Source organism: Mytilus californianus, unplaced genomic scaffold, assembly GCF_021869535.1.
Source record: "Mytilus californianus isolate M0D057914Y unplaced genomic scaffold, xbMytCali1.0.p SCAF_1, whole genome shotgun sequence".
Lineage (NCBI taxonomy): Eukaryota > Metazoa > Mollusca > Bivalvia > Mytilida > Mytilidae > Mytilus > Mytilus californianus.
In genome coordinates, this window is record NW_026262581.1 from 141,704,155 (window position 1) to 141,717,092 (window position 12,938).

Below are 12,938 nucleotides of genomic sequence, written 5' to 3' on the forward strand. Positions count from 1 at the left end.
AAATCAAAACGTCATATGCTTTCTCTTGCTTTAGTGAACGTCCCTTTGAGCGGGCCGCCATTTTAGAAATTAGCAACCTTTACGACGGACTCGAAAACGGCGACGTCATAATACGGTCACGACACTATAGCGGCGCCGAGAGCGATGCGTATAAACAATAGTGTGATTTCCCTTTAAGAATGCTGTAGATTGAGTTTTCTTATAGGTGGTGGGTAAATGTGCATATAGTTGTGTTGTTGTATAGACCATGTTCTACTATGTAGTTGCAAAGACATAAACTTAGGCCCGGTGCATAAGTTTTAAAATACGCATATTTTAAAATCCGTTCCTCTGTTACAGATATTTCGTGGTGCTCCAGATAGTGGAGGAATTTACTGCAAAGACAGAAAGAAAGGTGGGCTAAGTGTTGCTCAGTCTTATGTTTTTGGAGTGTTTTGTAGATTGTTTTTTTTATCAATTTTAGTTTTGCCGTCATTATGTTGGTCTCTCTGCCATGATTATGTTGGTCTCTCTGTCATGATTATGTTGGTCTCTCTGCCATGATTATGTTGGTCTCTCTGCCATGATTATGTTGGTCTCTCTGCCATGATTATGTTGGTCTCTCTGTCATGATTATGTTGGTCTCTCTGAGTTTTGATTCTTCCTTCCACTTCGTATATGATTTGGCCTCTAACTGTTTTGACTGGAGTGCCACTGATGAGTCTGGTGTAAACAAGCACATGGCAGACCAAATTATAAGCCTGGTAACTTTTATAAACTTTTTTCGAAGTGAAACATTATTCCATAAACGTTAACCAAATGATGATGGCGTCCATAAATGAAGACCTTCAACTTGGGCAAGAATTCAATGTGTAAAAAAACTTAATCAAATAACACAAGGCATATGTCAATGTATATATTTAATGAAAAACAAACAAATTAGATAAACAGGAGGAAATTCTATCTACAATTTGCCATTTATACGTCTTTTATACTTCATGTATACTTCATTACTCTTTCCCTTTACTGTTTAAATCTTGGAGAGTTCCATGTGAATTATATACTCCTGTGAAGTTAACTATTCAGCTCCTTACACATTTTAACAAGTTTCGTTTTTACGACAAGTTTAAAACTTCACATTTCCTCATCAACTTTGTTGCTGAGGTTTTAACCACACAATAGCACTAAACACAAGTTTGTGTTACAAAAACAAAACATTGAATATATTTTATAACTAAATGCATCCACAAGCACTTGTATGATAAATAAGTTTCAAACATATGTTGTCAAAGGGTAAACCATAGCTGTCTTGTTCAGTTGTAATAAAGAGGTACAAAGATTAAAGTCTTTTCTAGTTCTACATCAAATAAATGCAACATGACAAATAAAATCCAATATTTTCTGGTTATATTATTCCTGTTCAGCATGAGTTATTTCCCTTGTGACTTTCATATTTCTTTTAGTTACTTATTTTTTAAAGGAAATATTCTAAAAATTGAATAACACTTTTCTTCAATCCTTTTGAACTGTTTCTGTTTTTTTTTTTTAAATGATTCAAAGGAACCTAGGATAATTTAGACACACATATACATCTACATGCATGCATCACATGAAAAATCTAAATATATTACTATAAACAATGAGGAATACACTATAATGCTGGGTTACATATCTGTTTGAAATAGAATTTTTAAAACTGAGAAAATACATTATTCTATAAATGTTCTCAGAAATGTTGTGTTAGACCAAAATTAGAAAATGTATAATTTAAACATACTATAAATTAATTTTCAACAACTTGTTCTTTATCAAAAATGAATCCATAAATTAAAATCCAATGAGGAAAAAAAAGCTTCTGTACAAGTCACCGATTGATTCATTGATTGATTAATGTCCAGTGGCAAATATGTAAATCACCAAAGCTGACTTCCAAGAATATATATGCTTGAACACCAACTTAGAAAAAATATTAATAATCATAAAAAACATAAAGTGATGATACAGAGAGTTTGTGATAACAATATCAAATTAACTACTCATTTTCAGCTAAATGAACAAAAAATATAATTTATGTCAAACAACATCCATGCTAGAAAATATCAAAATATGTTGAAAATAATTAAAAAAAAAAACTTCAAAGGGAAAATAAAAACTAAAACTAAGAAATTAAACTATGTTTTCTTGACATAAATATGGTGCAGCTTTCCTTAGAAACAAACCATATTTAATATATGTACAGTGTTTGTTCTTTAAACAGAGATAATATATACACTGAAGCCTCTTATAACACTGTATATTAGATGTATCACAATATATGTAAAGGTAAATCTCTATTATAAAGTGCACCAAAATGCCTATTCAGAATTCACTAATATCCTATCATAGCCTATTCAGAATTCACTATCCTAGCATAGCCTATTTAGAATTCACTATCCTATCACTTATATCCTATCATAGTAAATGATCATTATAATAATACTTGTTGGCAATACATTCCTTAATTCTTACAAAATGGGAAAAATAATCCCTGACAATTAGCACTTATTCATTCATTATATTTATTTCAGGTTATTTATCTGAAATAGAGAAGGCATAATGAGGCCACATTGGGCCTAAAATAAAATATTGTTTGTTTCCCCAATCCCGAGCGACCCTGCAAAAATGGTGCTACTCGTAAAATTTTATTGTCAAAACTAAGTCAAATATTATTTTAATCATTTTGGATTTTCAGGTTTGCCAGATCGTCCGATAATGTTCAAGCTTTTTGGAAAAATAATATTATTTCCCTACCTATCTACCCACACCTGGCTTGGCAGGGTCGGGATTGGGGAAACAAACAATATATTAATTTAGGCCTTGTTGACCCTTTTTGATTGAAAAGTTTCATAGATCTTTCAAATTAGTTCACAAGCTATGTCTGTCAGATTCCTGTACAATGTCTGAATTTTGTCTAACATATTTCATTTAGGCCTTAAAATTTTTACAGCATGAAAGTAACAACAACAGCTTTATGTAAAATCTTATTTATTTTTAGATGTAGGCAACAGCCTTGCAAAGATTACTGTGCTAAAATATATCTTTTACCATATTTACAAAGATGTTGATGTGAGTCAAATATTTTGGGCTTAAAACTGTTGTTAATATTATATTCTGCCACAAACTATAAGTAAAATAGCAATTTTTTCATAAACATGTCAATAATGAGACTTCATAGTGCCATTAAACAGGATTTACTAAAGTTAACACATTAATCAATATCATCTTATTCAATTATCATCACAATTAACATTAAGGTAGCTGGGGTGTCTTCCTCCTTCTTGGATTTTGAAATAGCAGATAACAATCCAGTCTAGTTCTTTAATTAAATGTTGAAATTTTGAGAGTAGTATGTAATTCATGTGCAAGACTTTTCATTCTTATATAGAAAATTATGTGTTTTATCATATTTTACTGCTGTATTTTCCAAAAATAGAATATTTTTGTTTAATTCAATATTTTTAACTTTGCCACATAAGGGGAGATAACTCAGATAAAGTAACTTTTATAATAGAATGTGTTATGAATTTACCTATTTTATTATGTAGCAAGAAAACGAGTCCAGTGACACCATTTTTTTTCTTATCTGAAAGCATATCATTAGAGCTATCTTCTCACATTTTATCTCAAAATTCCATGCATAATCTATATAAAATCTGACCATTTTCCACAACCTGTAGCGTGAAAAAAAGCCTGGTGACCCATACATTTTATTATATTTTTGAAAAAAAGCATGATATAAACTACATTTTTACAACGTATTAAAATGTTTTATTTAGACCCGCCATCTACCTTAATTTGAAAGAAATGAAAAGTTTACATCTTATTTTAGAATTTCTGGGGTCACACAGTGGCTCTAATGATACATGTAGCTCCTTATTTTTTATAAGTTTAAAAATGCAATATTCTGAATTCTTTTAACAGATCACTTCAGGTGAAAAAAACTTTTGCACCATTTTAACACTATACTCACTTATAACATCCATCCTATCAACATTTCAAACAAATTCAATAGCAACAGTTTTTGTTTGAAAGTTGCATTTTATTTCAAATCATACAGTTAAAACAAATAGATCATACAAACCATGACCACACTATACACCAAAACAGCACCATTATTTGATATTTACTGCACATGAATATCATGTTTATTTATAGGTTTCATAACGAGTGAGAATTTGAATTTGCTTGATAACAACTCAAGTTATTTAATTTTAATATAATAAATAAACAAGCCTTTGGTGAGTTTCTTAATACTATTTCAATTATATAACAAGAGATGATATCAATTCAATTCAATTCAATATCTATTGGAAAGAGCACAATAGAGGCGTGATCTGAATACAGACAATAATAATATTAAAACAACATATAAATGAAATATAGATGCATGTAACAGCAAGTCATAAGTAAATTCTATGGATACCATAACATTCTAAGTATATTCTATGAAATATCAAGTGATATCCAATTCTCAAGAGTTGGTAAACCTATTTCTCTTATGTTAAACATTCTATTTGTGTTATATAAAAAAAGTCTGTGATTCGTTGGTCTAGTCTTTTGCACATAGCAGTATGACATCATGTGTCCTGCTCTGGTGTCAAACTTTCAACTCGTAAAAAAGTAATAAAATTTGTTAACATAATGATTTTCATGTTAAAAGTGTGAGTGTTTTGTACATTATTGAAGAAATCACAAATCTCTGTTGCCATGGAGGAAATGTACATCGTTTTGACCTTTGAAAGTCGTCAATGACCTGACAAATAACCAATGGAAATGTAGGAATACTGTTTAATGATGCTGGATAAGCCAATCAAATTAAAGCATTTTTTGTATCAGTACAGTGTGATATGAGAAATAGATAACAGGCCACAACCATAACAGAAAAATAGATATCACACACAATAGCCATTCTATCTTCAAACAAATCATTCATGTTACAAACATAACTTCATTCATTTAACAATAACATACAGTCTATACACAAATATAACCCACACTTAACATGTTTAACATGAATGTATGACGACAGTAGGTCACAGTCAAAATTCACATACACCCTGTCAAAGGACAAAATGTCATAGACAAGAATTCACAGACATAAGAAATGCCACAATTGAGTGGGTCTCTAAAAACACTGCAAAGTACTTTCTCAGTAGCAAAATTTGCCACAAAGGACCACAAAAGAGTATCATAAGAGCACAATGGACATAACATATTCTTCTTTGTATAGTAATTTTAACATTTCTGAAGAAAAAAGTCAAACATTTATTTTATTTTAACATTTAAATTGCTATTATCTAGTGTAATCAGCTGCAGCATACTCAGGCCCTGCATGTATTAAACAAGTATAATTTTGAAAATTTGTTTTTTCAGAAATATCAATAAGTACACTTTGTTTATCAAATGTTATCATGGAGAAAAATATAGTATGTGGTGATATATATTCATCCTTTAAAAATTGTTTGCTATGAGGACCATTAATATGCATGTTTAAAAATGACTTGCAGAGCATATCAGATAAAAATCTTTGTATTACGAAGTAAGGTTCGGGTATATATAACACCTACAGTTTGAAAATCCTTATGTTGATATACACTTTATTTGATAAAACAAATATCTTATTCTGATAAAAGAAAAGAGGTTTCTACAGAAAATATTTTACTTTTCAAATTTCACTATTCAATACTGTCAATTAATTGTGTGGATGGTTTAAAATGACTACCAATTAATTACAATTTGAAATGGAAATTGGACTTGGACTTGACAAGTATATGTTTGACTATATCTGTTGTTGGGTTGCTGTCATTTGAAAGTATAACCTACATTTATTCCTATATATCATTCAAGGACACATTAAAATTTAACACTTCTCAGTAGTATTGAGGCCAAAAATTCACACCTTTTGCCAAATACAGCTAAGGTAATCTATTCTGTGGGTGGAAAATCTAAGGTAATCTATTCTGTGGGTGGAAAATCTATGGTAATCTATTCTGTGGGTGGAAAATCTATGGTAATCTATTCTGTGGGTGGAAAATCTATGGTAATCTATTCTGTGGGTGGAAAATCTAAGGTAATCTATTCTGTGGGTGGAAGATCCTAAATACAGCTAAGGTAATTTATTCTGTGGGTGGAAAATCCTAAATACAGCTAAGGTAATCTATTCTGTGGGTGGAAAATCCTAAATACAGCTAAGGTAATCTATTCTGTGGGTGGAAAATCCTAAATACAGCTAAGGTAATCTATTCTGTGGGTGGAAAATCCTAAATACATGTACAGCTAAGGTAATCTATTCTATGGGTGGAAAATCCTAAATACAGCTAAGGTAATCTATTCTAAGGGTGGAAAATCCAAAATACAGCTAAGGTAATCTATTCTGTGGGTGGAAAATCCTAAATACAGCTAAGGTAATCTATTCTGTGGGTGGAAAATCCTAAATACAGCTAAGGTAATCTATTCTGTGGGTGGAAAATCCTAAATACAGCTAAGGTAATCTATTCTGTGGGTGGAAAATCCTAAATATATTAATCTATTCTGTGGGTGGAAAATCCTAAATACAGCTAAGGTAATCTATTCTGTGGGTGGAAAATCCTAAATACAGCTAAGGTAATCTATTCTGTGGGTGGAAAATCCTAAATACAGCTAAGGTAATCTATTCTGTGGGTGGAAAATCCTAAATACAGCTTAGGTAATCTATTCTGTGGGTGGAAAATCCTAAATACAGCTAAGGTAATCTATTCTGTGGGTGAAAATCCGTAGTATTTCAAACTATTCAAAGTTTTGTAAACAGTCAATTTATAAATATGACCAAATAAATGATAGTTCATATGTTCAGTGTACTAGTTTTTTGTTTGTTTGGTTGGTTTGGGGGGGAGGGTATTTTACCTTAGCTTTTGTTTTATATTATTCAATATATATAAATATATATATACATAATAAGAAATCTTTGATTATGGATTGTCTTGAATGTACCGTAATGGCATGCTTATCTGTACTGATTTTGGAACACGGATTTGTAAATCTTAAATTTTCTGTTATTGATTTACAGACAAAATTTGATATAAATTAATATTTTTTATTTGGCTTGAACATGTTGAAAGGACATTTAATTTTCACTATAAAGTATTTCAATTTAGGTCCTGTGTGCACTTATGATACTCCTTTGCAGTCCTTTGTGGGAAATTGTGCACGATTTATATATATATATATATATAATGCACAAAAGAGGTCCTTTGCTGTGTTTTTAAGAGACCACAGTTTCTAGATAATCCTTTCTTTAATTAACAATAGCATTATTTTTCAAAATTTTTTTTGTACTTTTCTTACATTTATATATATATATATATATATATATATAGGTCTATAAAAAGGACCAACCAGCAAATTTACTATGTACTGGATCGTCTAGAATAGACGATACTGTGCAGATAAGGAAAAAAATTATATAAGTCTAGAGATTTGCACAACGATACTAATATAAGATGGTATTATACGAAGATGTTGTTAATAAATCGTGTTGACAAATATTTCGGCTTAACAAATAGCCTTCTTCGGTGTCAATTATTTTAACAATACTGATAATATGCACATATTATCAGTATTGTTAAAATAATTGACACCGAAGAAGGCTATTTGTTAAGCCGAAATATTTGTCAACACGATTTATTAACAACATCTTCGTATAATACCATCTTATATTAGTATCGTTGTGCAAATCTCTAGACTTATATATATATATATATATATATATACAAAACTTTCTAAATGAAAAATTTTTGTTTTTAGAAAACAAGCTGTCAAAGTGTCTTCTTAATTGATTAGCTTCATGGTGTCTGAGATTTATAAAGCAGTTGCACTTGGAATCTAGAAACCAAACTACATGTACAAAATATTCACTTTATGAAAAGAAATTATTTTCAGAATTTTCTTTTAAATATTCAAACAATTGTAAACTAGTTAATTATGACTTTTTGTCCTATCAATTTTATGAATTTTTCCTATCATTTTCTGTCCATTTAACACACATATGCAGTATACAGATATACATGGAGCTTTCAGCACACAAACATAACACTTTACCAATTCTAACATTCACTTTAATGTAGCTTACACCAAAACAGTATCCATAACTCTCATTTGATTACCTTATAACAAATGCATACATCTATAAGCATACATGTACACCATATCCTTCTAAATAAAGTATACATGTATACCATATCCTTCTAACATAACTGTACATCTACATCCTATTCTCCAATCTTATCTCTCTCTTAAACTTTTACCCCAGGCCCATTTTTCGTAATTTTGTTATCATATTAGCTTTTACACCCCCCCTTCCCACTTATCATGGTTATTGCTGCCACATACAGATATAGTGTACAGAGTTAATGGTCAATTATCCTTCAGGTTTATTCTCTACATATAGTTCTAACTGATTCATTATAAAACTATTTGCAAACTGATTCATCTCAAAATATGACATACAATCCAAATGATAAGTACGAGTAAAATGATACAACCGAACAATGCTACTTTGTCTACCCCCTCTCTCTGTACAGAATTACAACTGAACAATGCTACTTTGTCTACCCCCTCTCTCTGTACAGAATTAGAGTTGTATTGGGCACATATAGAATTTATCTTATCCCTCATTCTGATTTTTTTCTCCACTTAAACAAAGGGTTTATTAAAACATATCACACTTTAAACCTTTTTTAAAAGTTGTTTCATAAAGAAAAAATGTAGTTGCTGGAGATTTCTAATTAAATCATTTCTGGTCATGCTGGTAATCACGGTAATGAACATATTGTTAATTTTAGGTTCAAACATTCCAATTCAAATAGCAAAAGTGTGAAATAGAAAAACCCCTGGTAAGTGTTGAATATAACTTGAGGCAGGGATGGGAACTTATGATCAAATATTTTTTTGCCAAAATAATACATTTGTGATAAACTATAATATATACTACAATCATGACAATAGAAATCAGTATGATGTTTGAACATCCCAAAGATATATACATATGGTCATTTATATCATGTTCCAGTGAAATGGACAAATAATGCATTCTGAAAATCTAGTTATGCATTTATACTCATGAATGACAATCAGCATAAAAATAAATACTTTTAAACTAAAAACCTTTTTGGGGGTGTCCATTAAAGACTGATAATTTACATACCAATTCAGACATATGATTTGGTGGTGTTACATCTTACAAAGTCTATACCAATTATTTTTGCAAAAAATTCCGCTCAAGCCAGTGCTAGGGGCCATCTTAAACTTGCAGTGAGATGGGAGTTGTTTTGCTCTATGCTGTAGGCCTCACTGTGACTTTGAGATAAAAAAAACAGCAATGAAAGCACTGTTACTTTGCTTTTTATGTGTTTTTGTTGTGCATGTTCTGATTTTTTTGTCATGGATGGATTCCCCATATCCTTTGTTTTTCTGTTATATTGGTCTATTCACATTTCAGTATTACAAGTATTCATTGTAAAATCAAAAGATTATTTCTTATAATTAAACTTGCTGTAATTTAAAGATGAAGTAGATATTTCCTGAATAACTTTTTGTGATGTATTTTTAGTATGGAGTCTTATGCAGTCAGATTAGGACACGCAGACAGAGTAAATGCATGCGGGTCACTTTTTGATGAATAATTAAATTAATGATCTAATTCATGTTATTGTGTATCAACATTACAAATTAAAAGGCCTACAGAGAACATACAATTACATTTGATAATTATCTAGATATACAACATTGCAAAATATAATATGGACTTTTGAAACATATTTAAAGCTCAAGTTATACTTTTACATACATATTTAATTTTTTTTTTTTCTTCTGATAGGGATGTTGGAGTAAAAGTTAAAATTAAATATATGGGTTTACATATTTCTTCCACCACAATCAGTACTAAAATACTTATAGGAGCTTTCTATTGCACAAAACAGAATTACTAATTTGTAAACTATGAATTTCTTATAGATTCATACAGCTAGCTAAATAAAATTGATGAATAGCTTTGTACAAAATTCATAATATCAAGGATACACTAGTCAAGGGACATAACTGTGATAAAATATATATTATGATCTGTAGAGATGAATGAGCAACATTAAACATACTGTGCTTTGGGAGGTTTATTGATATCTGGGTCTTTGTTGCGATCGTAAGAGTCCACAGCCCATTCTGTGTTATGCATAATAAATCTCATACACAATTTATACACGGTGTGTTTAGCTTTTATTTCCACAGTCATTGCAATGAAAAAGGCCACAAAGAATGCCACTCCACACCCTAATGTGATGATCTCCTCTGTTGTTAACTCGACCTTGTTTTTAGGGAACTTTGTAATCTGTCCTTTATCAGATAGAAAGCACATAATTGTAGCTACAGCACACCCGATCATAACAACCAGATTAAACAGAAATATGATGTGTAGACATTTATCTCTATTGTTCACCCTTGGGAACCTCCAGTTCTTAAACTGCAATGGAAAATAAATAACTATAAATAGAATTAAAGAACCTTAGTGAGCACGCTCACATACCCCACGTCCTCACATTGTCATTGGAGAAATAAAATATGTGTAAGAAAAAAAAATTGAATCATAATTTCCTGTCAATATGCACATCTACATAGTATGTCCTTATTATCTACAAAGTTTCATGAAATTATGTTGTGTGGTTTCAGAGGAGTTGCCATGAAAAACTGTTGCAGAAGACATTGAAGCAAATAAGTTCAAAGGGGTGTAACTCCTAGAAAAAATATTGAATCATAATTTCCTGTCGATATGCACATCTACATAGTATGACCTTATTATCTACAAAGTTTCATGAAATTCTGTTGTGTGGTTTCAGAGGAGTTGTGATGACAAACTGTTGCAGTAGTACATTGAAGCAAATAAGTTCAAAGGGGTGTAACTTCTAGAAAAAAAATTGAACCGTAATTTCCTGTCGATATGCACATCTACATAGTATGTCCTTATTATCTACAAAGTTTCATGAAATTCTGTTGTGTGGTATCAGAGGAGTTGCGATGACAAACTGTTGCAGTAGTACATTAAAGTAAATAAGTTCAAAGGGGCATAACTCCTAGAAAAAAAATTGAACCGTAATTTCCTGTTGATATGCACATCTACATAGTATTTCCTTATTATCTAAAAAGGTTTCATGAAATTCTGTTGTGTGGTTTCAGAGGAGTTGTGATGACAAACTGTTGCAGTAGTACATTGAAGCAAATTAGTTCAAAGGGGTGTAACTCCTAGAAAAAAAATTGAACCGTAATTTCCTGTCGATATGCACATCTACATAGTATGTCCTTATTATCTACAAAGGTTTCATGAAATTCTGTTGTGTGGTATCAGAGGAGTTGCGATGACAAACTGTTGCAGTAGTACATTAAAGTAAATAAGTTCAAAGGGGTGTAACTCCTAGAAAAAAAATTAAACCGTAATTTCCTGTCGATATGCACATCTACATAGTATGTCCTTATTATCTAAAAAGGTTTCATGAAATTCTGTTGTGTGGTATCAGAGGAGTAGTGATGACAAACTGTTGCATAGTACATTGAAGCAAATAAGTTCAAAGGGGCGTAACTCCTAGAAAAAAAATTGAACCGTAATTTCCTGTTGATATGCACATCTACATAGTATGTCCTTATTATCTACAAAGATTTCATGAAATTCTGTTGTGGTATATCAGAGGAGTTGCGATGACAAACTGTTGCAGTAGTACATTAAAGTAAATAAGTTCAAAGGGGCGTAACTCCTAGAAAAAAAATTGAATCGCAATTTCCTGTCGATATGCACAACTACAAAGTATGTCCTTATTATCTAAAAAGGTTTCGTGAAATTCTGTAGTGTGGTTTGAGAGGAAATTGCGATGACAAGAAACAGGACTGATGGACTGACGGACTGACAGACTGACGGACTGACGGACGGACAGACGGACGGACGGACGGACAGACGGACGGACGGACGGACGGACAGACGGACGGACGGACGGACGGACGGACGGGTCAAAAACATTATACCCTCCGCAACTCCTTGCGTGGGGTATAAATATGATGTGTAGACATTTATCTCTATTGTTCACCCTTGGGAACCTCCAGTTCTTAAACTGCAATGGAAAATAAATAACTATAAATAGAAATATGATGTGAAGACTTTTATCTCTATTGTTCACCCTTGGGAACCTCCAGTTCATAAACTGCAAATGAAAATAAATTACTATAAATAGAAATATGATGTGAAGACTTTTATCTCTATTGTTCGCCCTTGGGAACCTCCAGTTCTTAAACTGCAAATGAAAATAAACTACTATAAATAGAAATATGATGTGTAGACATTTATCTCTATTGTTCACCCTTGGGAACCTCCAGTTCTTAAACTGCAAAGGAAAATAAATTACTATAAATAGAAATATGATGTGTAGACATTTATCTCTATTGTTCACCCTTGGGAACCTCCAGTTCTTAAACTGCAATGGAAAATAAATTACTATATATGGAAAAAAAGAAGTGAAGACATTTATCTCTATTGTTCACCCTTGGGAACCTCCAGTTCTTAAACTGCAATGGAAAATAAATTACTATAAATAGAAATAAGAAATGAAAACATAAATCTCTATTGTCCACCCATGGGAACCTCCAGTACTTAAACTGCAAAGGAAAATAAACTACTATCAATAGGAATGAGATGTGTAGACATTATAATGTGGTTTTCACCTTTGGAACACAGAGATATGTCTCACTTTTTTGTTATTTTGATAGTAAAATGCAAATGTTATTATTAAAATAGCAATACTTTAACATGTAAGTTATGCAAAATATTCAAAATCAATAAACCATGACTGAAGGTACAGGGTCAAACAATCTCCATGGAAATGAGATATGCAAATACTAATGCAGCTGCA

At 31.3% G+C, this 12,938-nt stretch overlaps 1 protein-coding gene and 2 long non-coding RNA genes across 9 annotated transcripts in view; 2 read left to right on the forward strand and 1 right to left on the reverse strand.

The window, feature by feature from the left end:
* Positions 1-5,109: 5,109 nt before the first annotated feature.
* LOC127737656 (uncharacterized) lies at positions 5,110-7,445 on the forward strand. Of its 7 annotated transcripts, none has more exons than XR_007999751.1 (4): positions 5,110-6,252; positions 6,382-6,504; positions 6,581-6,662; positions 6,704-7,445. It is a non-coding gene; the product is annotated as an uncharacterized LOC127737656 (long non-coding RNA). The 7 variants fall into 7 exon arrangements; XR_007999742.1 differs by having other exon boundaries at positions 5,119-6,058; positions 6,171-6,340; positions 6,382-6,662; positions 6,704-7,380; XR_007999738.1 differs by having other exon boundaries at positions 5,120-6,088; positions 6,171-6,340; positions 6,382-6,662; positions 6,704-7,379.
* A 276-nt stretch (positions 7,446-7,721) lies between these two features.
* LOC127737641 (E3 ubiquitin-protein ligase MARCHF1-like) overlaps positions 7,722-12,938 on the reverse strand; it is a 33,833-nt gene continuing 28,616 nt past the window's right edge. The window contains exon 4 of the mRNA XM_052248496.1: positions 7,722-10,510. Coding sequence (XP_052104456.1) covers positions 10,139-10,510 — 372 coding nt within the window. The 3' untranslated portion in view covers positions 7,722-10,138. The remainder of the gene's footprint in view (positions 10,511-12,938) is intronic.
* Positions 10,522-11,667, forward strand: LOC127737687 (uncharacterized). Its single transcript, XR_007999761.1, has 2 exons — positions 10,522-11,021; positions 11,191-11,667. It is a non-coding gene; the product is annotated as an uncharacterized LOC127737687 (long non-coding RNA).